Raw genomic sequence first — 17675 nt, 5'->3', positions numbered from 1 at the left:
GATGACGTTAGGGCGCCAACCGGAAGCGAGCGGGTCGTGGGGAAACTGGCCGCAGACTGATCAGACAGCTCCCTGGAAGCATCTCGTTCTTCAGCCGCGTCGGCCCCGAGCTGGAAAATGCAGATTCCTGGTTCCCGCGTTTTTTAAACTAGCATCTCTGATGGTGCTGATGCAGAGGGCCAGCGGACTCTGGTTTGAAAAACACGGCCCTGTCGAAGGCACTTCTCACAGGTGACACTGACCTTACAGATAGAAAACCCCTTTTTCCTGGTTCGCAGTCTGGGCACGCTAGTGACTCGAACTCCTGTTCTTTTCTTCCGGAGCCAGAAACAAGCAGTTACACTGCAGAGACCTCGGTGAAAGTTAACTCTGAGTTACCCAAAATCCTACTGATAAAAACAGCATCTCATTTACCGACAGCCTCTTTTGAGCCAGGCAGTGTTAACGCACAAATTCTAAGCAGCACTAGCTGTTCCCTCCCCCTTTTTTCTTTTTTAATTTAATTTTATTTATTTTTGGCTGTGTTGGGTTTTCATTGCCGCGCACAGGCTTCCTCTAGTTGCAGCAAGCGGGGGCTACTCTTCGTTGCAGTGCGCGGGCTTCTCCTTGCAGTGGTTTCTCTTGTTGCAGAGCACAGGCTCTAGGCGCGCGGGTTTTAGTAGTTGCGGCTCACAGGCTCTACAGACCAGGCTCAGTAGTTGTGGCGCACGGGCTTAGTTGCTCCGCGGCATGTGGGATCTTCCCGGACCAGGGCTCGAATGTGTGTCCCTTGCATTGGCAGGCAGATTCTTATCCACTGCGCCACCAGGGAAGTCCCAGAGTACCCTACTGTCAAGACTGTGACCATTTTCCATAACGTTTTTTCTCCTCTCCCCGCTGTATTTTTCTCTATGGGACATATCGCTGTTTCACTGATTAGCTTTCCTCTCACTAAAATGCACACACTTGTTAAACGAAAGTTGGTTGTGTGTCAGCGTTTCAAAAAATTTTCCCAGTTTGATGCAGGTGATGCTTGGGCTGTACTGAGGTTGCAACAAAATTTTATCCTGAGGCCTGTGCGTCCCCAGATGAGCAGTTTCTCATTTGCCTTTAACTGTTGCACATATTTACCTATGTCCCACAGGCTTGGCGCTGAGCTGAGGATTCTACAAAAATGTCTAACCTGCCCAGCGATCCAGAGTTGTGAAGTCAAAGATTATAAGAATGCTGCAAGGTCTTGCTCCTTGCCACTCAGTTTAGTCTTTAGTAGATGGGGATCTTGAATCTGGGCTGTAACACTAATGGGTCCCCTTTAGTGAGCTCAGGCTCTAGTGAGCTGTAATTATGTCCCAGAGACTGCACTGCATGTGTTACGTTACCACATTTAATCTTTAACCTTACTTACTTCCCCACTCTCACAATTATTTCCTGACCTGATTCCTGTGCATCCCTATTTCTAAAACTTCCCAGGCCCCCCTCCACATCTCTTCTCTACTGCCAAAGCCCAGGACACAAGAGGCCAGATGGAGACCAAGGGTTTCACAAGAAACTGATCTTTACTCAACAAAGTTCTACACAAGTGGAATCTCACGCCACCTTGGCGCCAGTCCCCAGCACAGCACGGTAACAAATGGACAGACCCTGGGAGCCCGCAGGAAGAAGAGGATGAGGGGGAAGGAGGGATGTGGGAACGAGAGGGACTGCAGATCGAGGCCAGTCAGGGTCTGCAGCCCTGCGCAGGGGAAAAGGTTGAGAAGCTGAAACTTCGTTGTGCAAAAATCAACAAAAAAATAAATTAAAAAATTAAATAGTTTCCTTAATTAAAAAAAAGAAAAGAAAAAGAAAAAAGAAAACTAGAACCAGGCTCCCCTTCCCTGAAGGTGGTTGGAGGCCCCCCATCCTGGATGGAGAAGGGGTTACCAATCCCATCAGACAGCCAATCCACACACCCCAAGACCCAGCAGAGGATGCTCCAAAGAACTGGAATTACCAGAAAATTAAATGGTATTTAATTTTTTTTCTTTTCTTTTTTTTACAAATGGCTTCCAGAGACCTGCTGGAGTTTCACAGCGGGGGAACCAGCTGAGTTTATGGAATGTGCACCAAGTGCCCCCTTGGAAGAGAGGTGGGGCCTGACCCTGTCTGATAGGAGACACAGGGCTGTGATGAGGGTGTGATCCAGTGCTCGAGAGGGATGCATGGAGCAGGCCCCAGAATGCAGGAATCCAGTCAAACCCCCAAAACCGCAAAAAGAGGCCCCCAGAGAAGTAGAAAGCAGGGAAGAGGAAAACAACATTAAGGGGGCTTCAAGGCTTGGTTTCAGTTTTGAGGCCAATTGGGAAGCAACCACACCTCCTCTCTCTAGGGGAGCCTCTCCCACTGTGCCTGCATCCCCAACCAATCCCAGAAGTTTCCCTAGGATCGCTACCCCAATCTGGTGGGGTCTTGGGGCCTACTGGGAGCTGTGATGATCAGGAAGTCCCAGGGTCAGAGTGGGGTAAGGGAATACAGCACCCTTCCCTTCCTCCAAGCCTTCGGTTTCCCTCTTGCTGGCAAAGCATAAGCCTTGGTTTTCTATCACCATCAATTAAATGCCTCAGCCTCGGCCCTTGTGTTAAAACCCAGGCCTGGAAGAGGGCTCTCGGAAGCAGAGAAACGGACTGCCTTTGAAACAGACTTGCTTATGGAGAGACACAGGGGTAGATGTCAGCAGCTCTGGCTGCCCCCAACTCTCCTCGGGGAAAAAGTTCCAGCCCAGCATCTTCGAAAGTCACTGGAGCACAGGGGAGGGAGAAAAGGGCGACCTCTGGCCAGCCCCGGCCACTTGGGTGGTCCCCACTCTTCTGGCTGGGACGGGACAAGGAGGGAGACACACTGGCTGAGGCTGCCACAGAGCTGGCAAGAAGTGTGCGGAGCAGGTCCAAAGCGTGTGCGTGCTGACTGGGCGGCCCCAAGGTGGCCGTCCTCTTCCCCCCCCACCCGCCCCAGGGTCCCAGCGGAGGTCCCCAACCCACCCAGCCCTCCCTAATCACCGCCAATTCCGGCAAAACAGCAGAAGCTTCTTAAACTCTAGATGCAGGTTACACGGAAGGCCTTACGAGTTAACTCAGGGGTTCACTAATTCTACTGTCTCCATGCAGTCGGGGAAATGGTGGGGCAGCTGGCCCAGCCTGGCTGGCTGCAGCGCCCGCACATGCGTGTAGCCACGTGTGTACGTGTGAGTGTACGTGTCTCTACAAGGACCCCCCTCCCCACCTGCTTTTCCCTTGCCTCATCCTAAGCCGGATTTGGTCGGCCGTGTTGATTCTTCCCTCCCACACGTGGCTGGCCCAAGTAGGCTGCCTGAGGTGACCCCAATTAGAGCAAGGGGCCCTTGCTGCCAAGAAGTCCCACCCCCCTCCCATTTATAGGATGAACGTGGAGGCCCCACCCACCTGCCCACCCGCTGACCGGCCTATGGCCGGGTATGGCAGGTAGATGGACGGGGAGGGCGTCTGGATTTGGGTCCCACTCACTCCTCCCTAACCCCCCTCGACCAGGGCACGGCGACTTCTGGACGCAGCGCGCTCCCCAGCAACCCCTCTGACGACGACGCAGACAGAAACCTGTGAGGAGAGGAGAGGGTCAGGGCCTGCGCCCCTTTGGCTCCCACAACAGTGCCAGCCCTCTCTGCACACGGCCTCCTTACCTGGCAGTCGCAGTACTCATCTAGACCCCGTAGAAGGCAGCTAGCCTCTCCTTAAGCAGCGGCGGGAACTGCTCTGAGAACTGCTGCCAGTTTTCCTCCCCAACTTGGTCTTTGAAGCCATGGAGAATCTGCAGCGAGGGAGGGGGTGAGGGGCGCCCCGGAGCGGAGCAAGATGAAGATGAACTCGGTCTCTCCCCACCCTGCCGCCTTCCGAGACTAGATCAGGGCCAAGCGGGAGCCCTACCTTATAAAACATGTCCCGAAGGTCATCCTTCGGGCTCACCCAGGAGGCTACAGCGTCGCAGAAGAAAATAAAGTCCTGAAACGTGACGGATCCCACGTGAGGGGCCGTCCAAGCCCAGCCCCAGCAACTTCCCTCAGAGCCCAGCTGCCCCAACCTGCACAACACCCCCGGGGTTGACGCCTATCATCATGCAGATGCCTCGGAAGGCCGAGTCCTTCTCCTCATTGTCCCTGATGTTCCTGAGGGATGTGCACCTGTGGGGAAGGTAAGCAGTGGGGAATCAGCCAGTGGGCCTGGGGCAGGATGGACATCTGTGGGGGACAGCAGGGAGCGGCGGGCCAGTGGGTGGTGGGGCTGGGATGGGACATGTATCTGTGAGGCGTGGGGGAAGCAGGAGATCAGGGCTCAGTGGGGCTGGGTCGGGCATCCACGGGTGGGCAGGGTAGGGCTGGGTGGGCACAGGTGAGGGACTGGGTCGGGCCTGTCCCACCCTCCCCCCACCACCCAGCCCACCGTACGGCAGGCCCCACACAGGTGGGCACACACCAAGGCCGGATGAACTGCTGCAGCATGGGTGCCACCTCCTGTGGGCACACGTAGCCCAGGCGGCCGATGGTGATGGCTGGAATGGCAGAGGGACTCGTCAGGCGACCTGCAACCCCGAGCGGCCCCGGTACGTGGCAGGGCCTCTAGCACGAGGCACCAGCCCCGCCCCACGGGCCCCAAGAGAATAGCTCCTGCCAGCTCCCTGGGCCCCCAAGCTTGGCCCGGTCAGGGTCTCCTCCCCACCCCACTTGGGTCTCTCCCAGGTCTCCCCCGAGGCCAACATCTTTCTTAGGCCTCCTCCCATAGCCCCATTCCAGGTCCCTCCAGTCACCCTCCCTGGTTCTTTCCCAAGGCCTCTTGTCAGCTACCCTCCCAGCCAGGATACCCCACCTCCAGGAGGCGGGCAAGGGGGCGGCAAGGGCCCAGGCCTGGGGCCCACCTGTGTTTTCCAGCAACGTCTTGGGCGTGTTGGGCCGGTTAATGATCTCCACCAGGTTGTTGAGGACCATCTGCACGTAGGGCTGCATCTCTGCCCCTGGGGGACAGGCCAGTCAGAGCCCCACACAGCCCACGCCACCCACACTGACCTGAGTTGTATCCAGACACTGGCCAACCAGTGAGGGAGCAAGCAACCTTCTCTGGCTATCTGCTGCCCAGGCTCCATGGCCAACCAGAGACAGACCCACACCCTCCCAACACCAGAAGCTTCCCTGGCGTCACTGCTGGACACCAGGGTGAGACCACACCACCCAGCCTCCCTGTGGGGTTAGGTAGAGAGCAGAGAAGCAGTGACAGTCTCCCAACCAATCCCAGGGGGCCTTTCAGCCAATTGCTTGGAGGGGAGGGAGGTGACAAGTAGTCCAATAAGTACAGGCCTCCTGTCCTGTGCCTCTTTGGAAAAGCCAATTACAGATGGCCTTTCAGCCATGTGTCCCCATCTCGGATGAAAATGCGCAGAGGTGTCCCCTTGTCCCTGGCCAATCGGAGCCTTCCTCAAGGAGCACCAGGGCCCTCTAGAGGGAACCTGTCAGTTAGAGCCAGACTCCTGGCCCCAGGCTGGGAACAAGCCAATGGGGAGGGACAGGGCCTGCCTAGCTGTGGGGCACTTACCCATCTGCATGCAGATCTCGCCAATGGCCCAGGTGGCATTGTTGCAGACAGAGATGAACTCGGGGTTCAGGTTGGTGCCCAGGATGGGCATGAACTCAGCTGGCAGGGAGAAAGAAGGGTGCTGAGCAGGAGGGCCAGCCAGGGTAAGCTTCTGACACTTGCGGGGCAGGCCCCGTCAGACAGTACGAATACATCCCAGTGCGGTCACAGTCCTCCCAGGTCATCTCGCCATCACTTGAGGCCAGGGCTGGGGTCATGGGGTAAGGACGAAATGGGGGTCGTACCGATACAGGGCTTGACATGGATGAAGCAGGCTTTGGTGAGGTCTCCCAGGAGGGCGAAGGAGCTCTGCCGGACCTCAGGCATCGAGTCCTGGGGGTTGGAGCAGGGTCAGCGTGGCCGGGCTCCCCTTCCCCCAACCAGCCGGGATCCCAACTAACCCCTCAGAGCAGGGCAGCTAAGGGAACAGGTCCTGGAGCATGACCTGACCCTGCCACTTCCCAGTGCCAAGGCTACAGGCCCCATCTGTACATCTGGGACTCAGGGCATGTGAACGAGAATGCCCAGCTCGGTACCACTACAGAAGAGAGCACCTGGAACTGCTGCCCATCCTCAATACGCTGCGGGGTAGGGGCGTGATACTGGAGGGGCTTGTGCTTTCACATTTCCTATTTTCTACTTTTTAATTTTCTACATTGTTAGGTTTTTCAATGAGATTTTACATGTCTTACTTGAATCACTTTTAAAAATAATTACAAGCTTTTTTTTTTTAATGGGTCCTTTCTCCCTGATGTCCTCAGGGCATAACCAAGGCCCTGAGTCCACCCAAGGCAGCCCACAAAGGCTGCTGGGTGTCACCATTGTCCACTTAGAGGCCCGCGAGGGGCCCACCCACCTGCATGCACTGAAAGAGCAGTGTCATGATGTTGCTGCGGGCTACCAGCTGCTCCACGTGCCCGCCCAGGCCCTCAGCCAGGCCGCTGAGCAGGTCCAGCGCCACGATCATGAAGTCCTTGTCAGGGGCCTCGTACTGCTCAGGGTGCTGGGTGTACATCTGGGCACAGAAGGGGGCAGGCAGGTGAGGGGAGTGGGCCCAGTCTGGGGCAGCAGCAGAGGAGGGGTGGTGCTGGAGGGATGCTCACCATGGCCTGGGCCAGCGTCTTCTGCACCAGGGTAACACAGCGCTGGTAGACGGGCTCACAGTAGGGCAGGAAGCCACTCTGCAGGGCAGTGGCCACTGATGACAGGCACTGGCAAGGAGGAGGGCAGGAGAGGTGAGCTCAGGTGGGTGGGACGGGGCCTCAGGAGAGGGCCTGGAGCTCACCCACCTCCAGCAGAGGGAAGAGGTCCTTGTCTTCATCCTTGAGCTCGTTCCACTTCTGGATCAGCGGAGGCATCAGCTTCTGGATGTATTCCTGGAAGGGGAGCAGGAAGTTGGGGCTCCCTGGGTGTGGGTGGTGGCCTGGGAACCAGCAGGGTTCCCTGTGACTCAGAGGTGCCCGTCATCTGAGCAATGAGGTCTAGGCTCCTCGCTTTGGTTCATGGGGCCCTGCGAGGCCTCGCCATCCAGCCAGACCTCCAGGCCCTTCAAATTTACTCCCTTCTCACCCATCCCGAGCCCCACCCCCACCCCCCTCCTGCCCCTTGGAGCCTGAGTCAGCTCTTCCTGCTTCCTGCAGGCCCCTGAGCTCCCCCGGCACAGCACTTACCACGCTGTCTCATAACTGTCTGTCTCCCCCACTAGACTGGGAACAGGGCGAGGGCTGGGGCCGGGTCTGTCTGTCTGCCTGTCGAGGTCATGGCCACGTCCCTGGCGTGCGACACGGGTCGCCGCCAGGTCACCGGATGCCAAGGGGCACAGGGATCAGGAGGAGGGAGCCGCTGTAGGGTCTCACCGGCTGGTTGAGGTGGTGGCCCACAGAGTCGGCCAGGGTGCCGATGGCATCGTAGAGGATGAGCAGGTTCTTGTGCTGGTACTTGCCAAAGGCAAAAACGAGGGTGTCCAGGATATAGCTGAGGTAAGGGACCAGCTCCGTGCAGGCCTCCTCCTCCAGGGTGGCGAAGGCACTGGAAGGGGGAAGGGGTTTAGCAGGCAGCCACAGGCAGGGCTGGGCTCAGTCGGGTCAGGGAGGGTGCACTCGGGATCAGCCAGTACGAATACGTGAGAAATCAGTACAATGTCAGGGGTCATGAGTATCATCACTTCCCAGAGAGCAGCCAGTGGGGCCAGGTGAGGTGAGGGCTGTGGGGCCAGGGGTCGAGGTTCACCTGCAGGCCGCCTCCTGTACCCTCTTGTTGCCATCCAGGATGCGCTTGAGCAGCTCTGTCATCAGAGGCTTGAGGTGCATGTCAGGGGGCTGGCTGACCACCCAGTGGGCATAGCGGCTCAGGGTCCAGCAGGCGATGGAGCGGACCAGGGCCTTCTTGTCTGATAAGCACTGGATGAGGTGCGGGATCAGCTCTGGCAGGTAGGGCACCATGCCCTGCATGCAGCCTGCAAGGAGCCGGCACAGAGGCAGGGCTGAGCCCAACTGGGCCGGGTCACATCCACCCTCCTGGGGAGAGGATCAGCCGCACCTGACAGATGGGGAAACTGAGGCTTGGAAGTTAAATAACTGGCTCAGAGTCACAGAGCCAGTGAAAGGCAGGATGGGGATGGGAAACGGCATCAGAGCAAGACTTTCCTCTCCATCAGCTCCACCCCATTCCAGGGCTTGTGATGTTTTTATCTGGTCACTAGTTCATTCATAGATGGCCAAGCTGCACACTGACTTGGGCTTTATGGGCAGTAACAACGCAGAAAGGACCTTTCCTTTGAAACCTTTCTTGGATGTTTGTGATTTTTCTTTTTCTACTTTACATCTTCTCTTTTTAAAAACCCTTAACTGTGTCTCTCTTTTCATTACAGAACACAGGTAATAAATAGCACACCCTCTGATAATCCCAAGCCATGAGATCTATTTTTACCAGTTTAGGGTCAGTTCCTTGAGATCTTTTCCCATTATATATGCAGAACACTTCACATAAGTCTATTAAAATACATATGTGCATTGTGTAACGTGTTATGTGTCCTGTTAACATAAGACCCATTACTTATTATATGAGGAAACATTTCCTTAGACAACTTTGAAAAGCTCTCCAGGGTGAGGGCTCCTGCTGCCCTCTCTGCTTGTTCTAGCAGGCCTGGATGCTGAGGGGGTCGTGTGTGCTGCCTGTAACAGTTCTGCAAAGCCCTCTGGTAGTTCACGCTGTACACCCCATCCATCGGGACAAGGGGAACCTGGAAACCATGTCAATACAGCACAAGCACACCGTGTGAAGTTTAAGGAAACACCACTGCACACTTCTGATTCTGGCAGGCCAGCCTCGCAGCCAGAGCAGGTTTGAGGCCCAGCTTCACTCTGGGTGGCGAGGGAAGTGCCGTTGATTATCTCTGCACCTTAGTTCCCCCATCTAAGAAACCCACCTCCTCAGGTGGTAGTGAGCCCGCAGGACAGGGCTGCCTGCTGTGGGGCAAGCACTGCAGAAGTGCCTGTTTTATTGTTGCTGTTATTATGCTTATGGCCTGTCCATGAGAATTAAGGAGAGAGCTTGCTTTCGGGGGTCCCTTTCAGGCCCACGGGCTGAAGGGAAGATTCAAATCCCAGAGCTGTTTGGAGTGGGGTGAGCAGGCCTCTGGAGAGAACCTGGGGATGGCGTCGCCCCCCACAAGCCTGCCTGGGCCAGCCCCAGTCTCGCACCAGCGTGGGGATCAGAGGTCAGGCGCAGCCAGGCTGGCAGGTCACTTACCCTCAGCAATGGCGCCCAGCACCAGGATGCCCGACTCCTTGACCACCCACTCGGGGTGGAAGAGGAGGCCCTTGAGCAGGGGGAGTAGGTGGGGCAGCAGTTCCTCCCGGAAGACGTTAGCCAGGACGTCCAGTGCAGCCGCCGAGCACTTCCCTGGGGTGGGAGGGGAGATGGGGGGGGCAGGGGTGGCGGGCTCAGGGAGGCACATCGGGCAGGCCACCAGCCCTCCTCTCTGTGCCCCCCGGGATGAGAGATCATGATTAGAATCTTCATGATTCGCTCCATATAGGCTTCTGATTCCCTCCTGAGCGGGGAGCCCAGGGCTTGCTGCCCCCTACTTCCCCCTTCTCACCCCAGGCCCGGCCACTTACTCAGATTCCAGTCGGACAAAGCATCGTCGTCGTCATCATCCTCTGCATCCTCAGAGCCATCAGGCCGCTCGGCCTCATGGGGCAGCGTCACTGTGCGTGACTTGTGGAAACGCGGCTTGATATCCTGCTCGCTGTCAGGGACGGCCTCGTCCTCCTCCACATCCCCCTGTGGAGCCAGGCAGATGGCTAAGCACCACAGAGGCCCCCATCCCCAGTGCCCCCGCCTTCATCCCCCTGCCTGTGCCTGGTGGTCAGCCCTAACTTACCTTGAGCAGGATGATGTCAATTTCTGAGTACTTCATCCCGTTTACCAGGATAGGGATCAACCTGTTGGAAGAGAGGCTGTTAATCAGGATGCAGGGGCCCCAGAGGGGGCTTACAGCCTGGGGAAGAGAGAAGAAGGGGGGAGGGGAGGAGGTCAGGGAGCCAAGGGGCCGACTGCACATGCTGATCCTGGTTATGCTACACCCACTCATTTCCCTTAGTGGGTACGATCTCAGCCAAGTCTCAGCCACTGTGACTGGGTCAGAGCTGACACTACTCCTAGCTCCACAGGAAGGTTCTGGACCCAGACCCCTGGCCACTCAGTGAATTCCCGACCCCTGAATACACTGAGAAACTTGGAATAGTGCCTGACCCCTAGCACACCATAAAGCAGGGACATGTGGCCCTGTCACCAGGCACTTCCCTAGGATGGGGCCTGGTTAGGGGACCAAACAGGCAGGGCAGCCTGCCCCCTCAGCTGGAGCCCATGCACCTCGGGATCGGAGATTTTGGTTAGAGCCCTCACTGACTCGGGGATAGAAAAGTAATCCAAGTTGGTCAAGGAGGATCAGCCCTAGGACTTTTGCGGAGATACTGGTTGAGAGAGAATTTCTTTACTCTGAGGCTCCTGAGCTGGAAGGCTGCAGAAGGCCACAGTACTACCACGAGGGAAGGCTGTGCCTGAGAACAAAGCCAACATAGAGGAAGTAGATCTGAGACCAGACAGGCGCCTTTCACATCCTTTGAGCACCTGGATCCAGCTATGCCTAAAGCCTCTGTTGAGTCTTCACTTTTTTCCACCTATAACTTAACCTAATTTTTAAGTCATTAAAGCTACATACTTACCGTTTGCAAAATAAACGTGCACAGGAATAAAAGTAAGCCGAGATACAAGATGTGGACTGAGGCTAGCGCAGGAGCTGACCAGAAGGAAAGGCACAGGCATGGCAAGGGGTGGAGGCTGGGGTGCGACAGAGGGCAGAAGCAGCACTCACTGGACCAGGTGGGAGGCCAGGACTTCCTTGCAGATGGGCTGCTCGGCCAGTGTCAGCCAGAACTCGCAGGCCTCAAGGGCCACGTTCTCATCATGGTCCTGGGTCCTCTGCAGCATGTACTGGGGTGGGATGGGAGAAAGGCTAAGGCTTGGCCCGGCCAGGGGTGGCTCCCCACCTGCCTCCCACCCCTCAGCGCACACGCGGGCTGGCCCTGGCCAGGCACACCTGGATAATGCTGTGCATGTGGGGGATGAGCCTGTCGATCCGCACTTCCAGCAGCATCACCAGTGCACGGCACACGTTCTTCCGCACCTCAGGGTCATCATCCACGGCCAGGGCGAACAGATGCTGCAGGGAAGCCGGGGTCAGCTGTGGCTGGGCCCTCGGCCCTCCCCCTGCTCCCCTCCCCAGCCCAGTGGCCCACCTCGATGAAGGTGTCGATGTTGTCCATCAGTGCCTGGGCCCGGTCCATGATAAACTGATTCACACAGGCGATGGCATGGGACCTGGCAGGGGGCAGGCGCACATGGGTCACTCCTGACCCCACCCGTCCCCCCTGCTCCAGGCCCCCTGCAGACCCCTGGGGAGCCGCACCCACCGGATCTTGGGGCTGCAGTGCTTGAAGAACTGTAGGAACTTGGGAATCATGATGTTGAGGGGCCTGTTGAGGGCATCGCTGTCCAGAAGTTCGGATGAGTCTTCGCAGATCTTCTGCAGGGCTCCGAAGGCTCCCTGAGTGGAGGGGAGCAGGCACGTGGGTGTGGGTCCCGGTCTGCCCCAGCTCCCGCTTAGGCAGGCAGACCATGGCTCGTCCCCTACCTCACAAGTGTTGTAATCCTCCGAGTTGAGTAGGTTGCACAGCTGGGGCAGCAGCTCGGGCCACATCTGCAGCTCGCCCTTGGAAGCGATGGTGGTGATGAGAATGCCTGGGGCGGCCAGGAAAGGACGCTGCCTCAGGCTGGGTGCGGGCCTGCCTGGCGCCCCAGCCCTCCTTGCTGCGCACTCACTCCAGACACACGCTTTCTGTGCGCTACCGCCTGTAACCCTACACAGTCTTTGAGATCCTCTTGAGTCTTACTGTGAGCCAGCCCTGTTTCAGGCCCTGGGATGCAGCACAGAACTAAACACAAAATCCCTGCCCTTAGGACCTGACTATCTAGTGAGGGAGGCTGTGAGGTAAAGATAAATCAGCAAAAGACCTGGGTGGCTAGATGCCAAGAGATAAGGGAGGAAATAAAGCAGAGAAGATGGCTAGCAAGTGCTGAGGATGAGGGTAGCAATTTTTAATTGAGTGGCTAGAGAAGGCCTTACTAGGTGACACCTTGATATCTGAGCAAAGACCTGAGGAGGTGAGGGAGAAGCCATCTAGGTTCTGTTCTCAGAAGTGAGAACAGCTGTTTCAGGAGGGAATGGTTCAGAGCATGGACCTGACCTAGTCACTTCTGAGCTCTGCTACTTGCCAGGCAAATCCCTTAACATCTATGTGCCTCAGTTTTCTCATCTGTAAAATGGCAGTAATAACAGTACTACACTACCATCCACGGTGCTGGAACATTCTGTGAATCAATATCCTTAACACACTGAGAAGTTTCTTGGCCAGGAGTGACAGCTCAGGGCATCATCACAGGCTGACTCCCGCTGCACCCTCTTACCTATGGTGGCCCGGATAAGCGAGGAGGCATCGCCGATGTTGTTGAGACATTCCTGTTTGATGAAGTCGGCCACAGGTGGTGGAAAGCTCTGGTAGTGTGCCTTCACGTTGTTCTTGAGGATGAGGCCACTGAGAGAGCGAGTTGGCTCATCTGGGGGAAGAGGGCTGAGGCTCAGGGAACCACAAGGGAGAAAGTGGGGTCAGGCTTGTGTGGAGGGACACCAAGGGCATACCTTCCGACTTGAGTCTGGTCAGGACGAATATCAGGTAGTTGTTGAAGTCGGGAAACTGGTTCAGTTGTTTGAGTTTCTGCTAGGTTGTTAAGGGTCTTGGGTGACAGAGGTCTTCCCCAGGCAGAGCCCCCTTACTGCCATATAGCTGATACTACTTCTGACTATGGGGACGAGGCAACCAGCTCCTGGAACCCCACCTGTCAACCCCCATGCCCAGAATAACACAGCATTTCAGGCACATGAGATTCATACAGCGGGTGGGGGAGCATGCCTGAGCTTCCCACCACTCCTGAAGATCTGGCCAGAGCAGGAGAGGGTTAGCAAACTCAGCTCTCTCTGAAGTTGGCAGCTCCACTCACTAGCAATCCAATGTGGCATGGTTTTTTTTTTTTTTAAAAAAAAGAAGGGAACTCACACTTTCAAGTGAAACTTGCTAATGGTTTAAATCATTTAAAAGTTTAACTTACAGCATTTTAAATGACCAATTGAAAAAAGGAAATTTTACCCATGAAACTCAACTAAAGCCAAGCACCACCTAAAAGTGCTCCCTTCTCCTGGCAGGCCACATTTCCTCTGGGAATGGGAGCCAATAATCCTAATCCTTAATTCTCTGCCAAGGCCTGCTCCTGCTCCTGCCACAGCAGAAAGAGTCTAAGAATTAGGGAGTAGACCCCTTCCTCTCTGGCCTTCAGGAGCTGCAGATGTCTGCCCCGTCCCCCCAGACCCGGAAGGAAGGAAGGATACATCCTGCACGATGCGCTGCGTGGCTGTGTTGGGCGACTGCGAGTCTTTGAGCAGCTGCAGGACCTGCTGCAGGCCCTGCTCGTCTGGCTGCCAGTCCATGGTGCAAGGTGAACTGCGGGGGTAGGGGCCAGGATCAGCGCTGGATCCCAGGGACTCCGTGTGAGTCCCGGGCTGAGCCCCCGCAGAGGTGGTGGCGGCGGTAGCAGGGCGGGAGCGTCCTCGGCGGACAGAGGGAGGCCGCCGATCCACGCCCGCCCAAGTGCGGGGTCCCCGCCAGCTGCGCCATCCACGGCCGCGCAGTCGCGGGCTCGGGAGCGCGGGCGCGGGTATGTGGAAGCGGGCCATGCGAGGTGGCGACGGGACCCGGCGGATCCTCATCCCACCGAACACTGGGCCTTCAGCCCACCGCGGCCCATGCCGCCGCCCTCGGCTCCGGGCCCTAAGACTTCCACTTCCCTCGAAGCTGCTAGGCGAGGGCCCAGCCACCTCCCCATCCAGGGGCCCTGCCCCAGAACACGACAGCGCCCCAGCCCCCGTGGTCTCTCCCGTGCCGGCACGCAGTCCAGCGATTCCCCTTAATCAGACCCAAAGCAGCCTCCAGACAGGTCCCTGATGCCTCTCCGCAGGAGAGTCAACCAAGCCCACCTATCCGGCGACAGAAGGCCCCTGGACGGGTCCCTGTCGCTTCCTCAATCAGGTCTGGCAAAGCCTCCCCCCACAGCGCTCCAACCCCCCGCCCCAGTCAGCATTAACTCCTGCTAACGGGTCACTGCTGCTTCCCCCAATCAAGTTCGACCAAGCCTCCCACCACCTCGAACCGAAAACCCTCTTCGTCCGATCCCTGCGGCTACCCCCAATTAGACCTGGCCGAACACTCCCCGGGGCATTTCCTCCAACTGATCCCAGCGACGCCTCGCATTCAGACCCAGAAAAGCCCTCTAGGCCGAAGTCTGAAGCCCTTTCCCTATCAGGGTCCAACAAGCACCCCCCCAACTTTTCAATGCGGCCTCCCCCAACCAGACCCAACCATGCCCCACCGAAACAGCCCCCTACACACACCCGATCCTCGCGACGTCCCCCAATCAGTCCCTAAGCAGTCCCCATACGATTTCCCCAATCAGAGCCCCTCCAGCCCGATCCCAGACGCCCCACTGGCCCGATTCTCGCGGCACCGGGACCTGGCCCGGTTCCGAGGCCCCACCCCCTAAGCCCGGCTCGGTTCCCCCCTCCCCCGCCCCGGCCCATTCTCGCTGCCTCCTCAATCGGGCCCAACCGGGTTCTCGGCCTTTCTCGGTCAGGCGCGGCCCCGACGTCCGGGCCGCGCGCCGCGCAGGCCTGAAGCCCTGCGGGGGTCGACGCAAGCCGGGGCCCAGCCGGTTAGGGTCCGGGTGAGGCTCACTTACCCGGCCTCGGGCAGCAGCAGCGGGGCCTTAAGCCGCGGCTTCTCCTGAGACTCGCGAGGAAGGAGGGAGCCAAAGACAGGGAGCAAAAAAAAAAAAAAAAAAAAAAACAAAAAAAAAAAACGCGGCCGTATATGAACTGCGGAGGCTTCCGTACGCCGTTCAAACTGGCCTAGAAGAACCAATCAGGAGAAACAGCCGTCGCACGTGGCCTGGCACCGGGAGACCTAGGCCCAGCGGAGGCCGGGTCACGTGACCGAAGAGATGAAGGCTCTCTAGGCCTCTCTGGCCGGCCGGTCCTCCCACCATCTCGTTTTCTCAGCCCGCCTCAACGCCGGCCTGACAGGAGCTCTTTTCTGGAACTAGGAGTTTGGTGGCGCGTGGGACTTTTTGGTGTATGGTGGACCTGGAATCCCTTCAGTCAGAGCCACCTGCGCCTTTGTCACCCCCCCTCCTCTAAGAATTTAACTGTGCCTTCCTCCCTCCATCCAGACGGTACTTGGGAGGAGTACATGTGCGTGCAGAGAAAGAGTGGAGGGGACTGAGCCTGGGGTGGACTTTATACCCGAGACAAAGGAGGGAAAGTCAGACAAAGGGAGTGCCTGAGACGGGCTGGGTTCCTGAAGAAGCCTCTGCCATATTTTGCGTTATTTATTTTCCAGTACTGTTTGACAACTTTTAAAAGGATATAAAAAAATAAACCCACGAGGATATAAAATTTTAAACGAAATGAACTAATAAAATAAACGCTAGAGCAAAAGGCCTATCTCCTTTCGTTCCCTGAGGCTGAATGAAGTGAAACAGTTAAGGAAATTTAGGTAAGGGAAGGAAGATGAAAAAAGACATTCCGTGATTCTTGTGCCGTCTGAGGACAAAGTAGGGCACCCCTTTTCTTTCTCTTAAGAGTAAAGCGGAGTAGGGAGGAGCATGAGCGTCCCCGTTCCCCCCTCCCCACGTCTCCGCCCTCCTGACAAAAAGTTGGGCGACCTTATGCCCCTCGGAGCTTTAGTTTCCCCATTTGTCGAATGGGTATAAGAATAGTTTGCTGGGTTTGAGATAATCCAAGTTAAGCATTACAAGACCTGCAGTAAATTGTTCTTCAAAAACGTGGCTTTTACTCCGAGGTTCAAGGCCGTCCTTTTACCGTATTTGGCTCCTCCCTAAACCAATATTTACTGAATTCACTGAATCAACTAGGGCTCTAATCCCAAAGAACAACCCAGCCCTGACCTGAGGGACGTTTTGGCCTCGGGAGAGGCACAGGTCAATTCTTGCCCCAGCCTGGAGGAGGGGGACAATTTTCTCAGTCCACTTGCCATTGGCAAAGTCAGTCCTGGCTCCGTTCATTCATGAAAAACAGGTACCTAAGCCCTCTCTTGCCGAATACTGGGGCCGCCAGGGTTTTGGGAAGGGTCAGCTGACGCCAAACTCCACTTCAGGAGTTGGGATCCCTAAAGTAGCGGACTGGATTCCCACCTCAGCCGGCTCCGCTAGACAGGAAACCGGTTTGAGGGACACGTGCGGAAAGCCGCCGCCTTCGGATGCGCAATGGTCTTCCCTCGCGCATCGTGAGGGCCTAGAACTACAAATCCCATCTTGCCGTGCGCCCGCGTCGCCGCGCTTACGGTCTCTGGCTGAGACTCGAATCTGAGGGGTTGGAGAGCTCCCCAGAGTTGGGCGTTGAGCGGAAGGAACAGTGAGGCTGAGGGTCTGGGACGAGATCTAGGGGTTTCAAGAGAGGATGCGAACCGTAGTTTTCTGCTCACGGTTGGGGGTTGCCTCAGACAAGGGTCAGGTGGGGAGCGAGTTGGAGATGCAGGAGAAAATTAATGCTCACCCCCTACTTTTAATATGTCTAGTGTCCAACGGCCCCGAGCAGGCCTCGGGGGAGAGAGGAGTTAGGGCAGAATAATGTGACCCCTGCTGCCTGTATAGTCCACAGTATTGGCCCTCGTGTGATCACAGATCTTTCTTCCTCTCCCCTGATGGTGAATTTCAGTACTGAATCGAAAATCAAAAAAAAAATTTTTTTCCCCGTATTTATTATGCACCTACTGCCTTTCAGTGTACAGATGGTATTCTCACAACAGCGCTGTGCACGGCAAACTTACTTCAACTAGAAGCGCTCAGTGCAAAAAAGAAACTCAAAGAACTGATGCCCAACCGTGAATCTGAGATGGGAGACAAACACCTCTCAATTTACAACAGCCTCCCTGCCTGAGCATCTCATCACACTGCACCTTCCTATCAAGGTATTTCTCAAACACGGTCCCCAAACACAAGCCAGTTGCTTCACCTAGAGAAGCAATAACAGCCACTTTGTCAGAGTTAACGATGGCTGTATGAACAGTGCCCTTACTTTAGAACTTCACTCTACAAGGAGCTTCAGTATTTTATCCCTACTTTATAGATGAAGAACCTGAACCACAGAAAGGCTAAATGACTTGCCCAAGATCACACAGCAAACAGACACCAGAATAGTTTGAAGCTGGGACTGTGTGACTCACCAAAACCTGAATTTGATTCTCCTCCCTCTTCAGACTTTCCCCAGATCAGGGCAGGTGAGCTCAGTGAAAGGAGGTGCTGGGACGCCATCAGCTCCCTCTGCCTCCTGATACTCCAGAATAGAGGCTAAGCTGCTGCAGGGGCGACCTACTTCTC

General features: G+C 56.4%; 1 protein-coding gene, 1 long non-coding RNA gene and 1 other non-coding gene across 8 annotated transcripts; 1 reads left to right on the top strand and 2 right to left on the bottom strand.

Annotated features, from left to right (window-relative positions):
• Window positions 1–27: 27 nt before the first annotated feature.
• LOC116750754 lies at window positions 28–1787 on the top strand. The gene is made up of 2 exons (XR_004349084.1): window positions 28–231; window positions 1450–1787. It is a non-coding gene; the product is annotated as an uncharacterized LOC116750754 (long non-coding RNA).
• Window positions 1517–15969, bottom strand: TNPO2 (transportin 2). 6 transcript variants are annotated; one of them, XM_032625805.1, is made up of 25 exons: window positions 15018–15969; window positions 13615–13726; window positions 12871–12946; window positions 12639–12788; window positions 11806–11912; window positions 11585–11718; window positions 11411–11492; window positions 11212–11334; window positions 10987–11105; window positions 9994–10054; window positions 9728–9893; window positions 9357–9509; window positions 7836–8061; window positions 7463–7634; window positions 6896–6982; window positions 6710–6817; window positions 6463–6621; window positions 5852–5939; window positions 5568–5666; window positions 4897–4992; window positions 4458–4563; window positions 4066–4165; window positions 3912–3986; window positions 3668–3795; window positions 1517–3584 (listed from the first exon to the last, which is right to left on the bottom strand). In XM_032625805.1, the coding sequence occupies exons 2-24, from the start codon at window positions 13711–13713 to the stop codon at window positions 3688–3690; spliced, it is 2694 nt and encodes an 897-aa protein (XP_032481696.1). In that variant the 5' UTR covers window positions 13714–13726; window positions 15018–15969; the 3' UTR covers window positions 1517–3584; window positions 3668–3687. The 6 variants fall into 6 exon arrangements, with proteins under 6 accessions (XP_032481696.1, XP_032481697.1, XP_032481698.1 ...); XM_032625806.1 differs by having other exon boundaries at window positions 4458–4533; window positions 15018–15968; XM_032625807.1 differs by lacking the exon at window positions 15018–15969 and adding an exon at window positions 14674–14793 and having other exon boundaries at window positions 4458–4533.
• On the bottom strand, window positions 7707–7776 carry LOC116752432. The gene has a single exon (XR_004349502.1). It is a non-coding gene; the product is annotated as a small nucleolar RNA SNORD41 (small nucleolar RNA).
• Window positions 15970–17675: the final 1706 nt, after the last annotated feature.

Source organism: Phocoena sinus, chromosome 3 (assembly GCF_008692025.1).
Source record: "Phocoena sinus isolate mPhoSin1 chromosome 3, mPhoSin1.pri, whole genome shotgun sequence".
Classification (NCBI taxonomy): domain Eukaryota; kingdom Metazoa; phylum Chordata; class Mammalia; order Artiodactyla; family Phocoenidae; genus Phocoena; species Phocoena sinus.
Note: the sequence above shows the minus strand (reverse complement) of the source record. Positions and strands in the feature narration are given on the sequence as shown.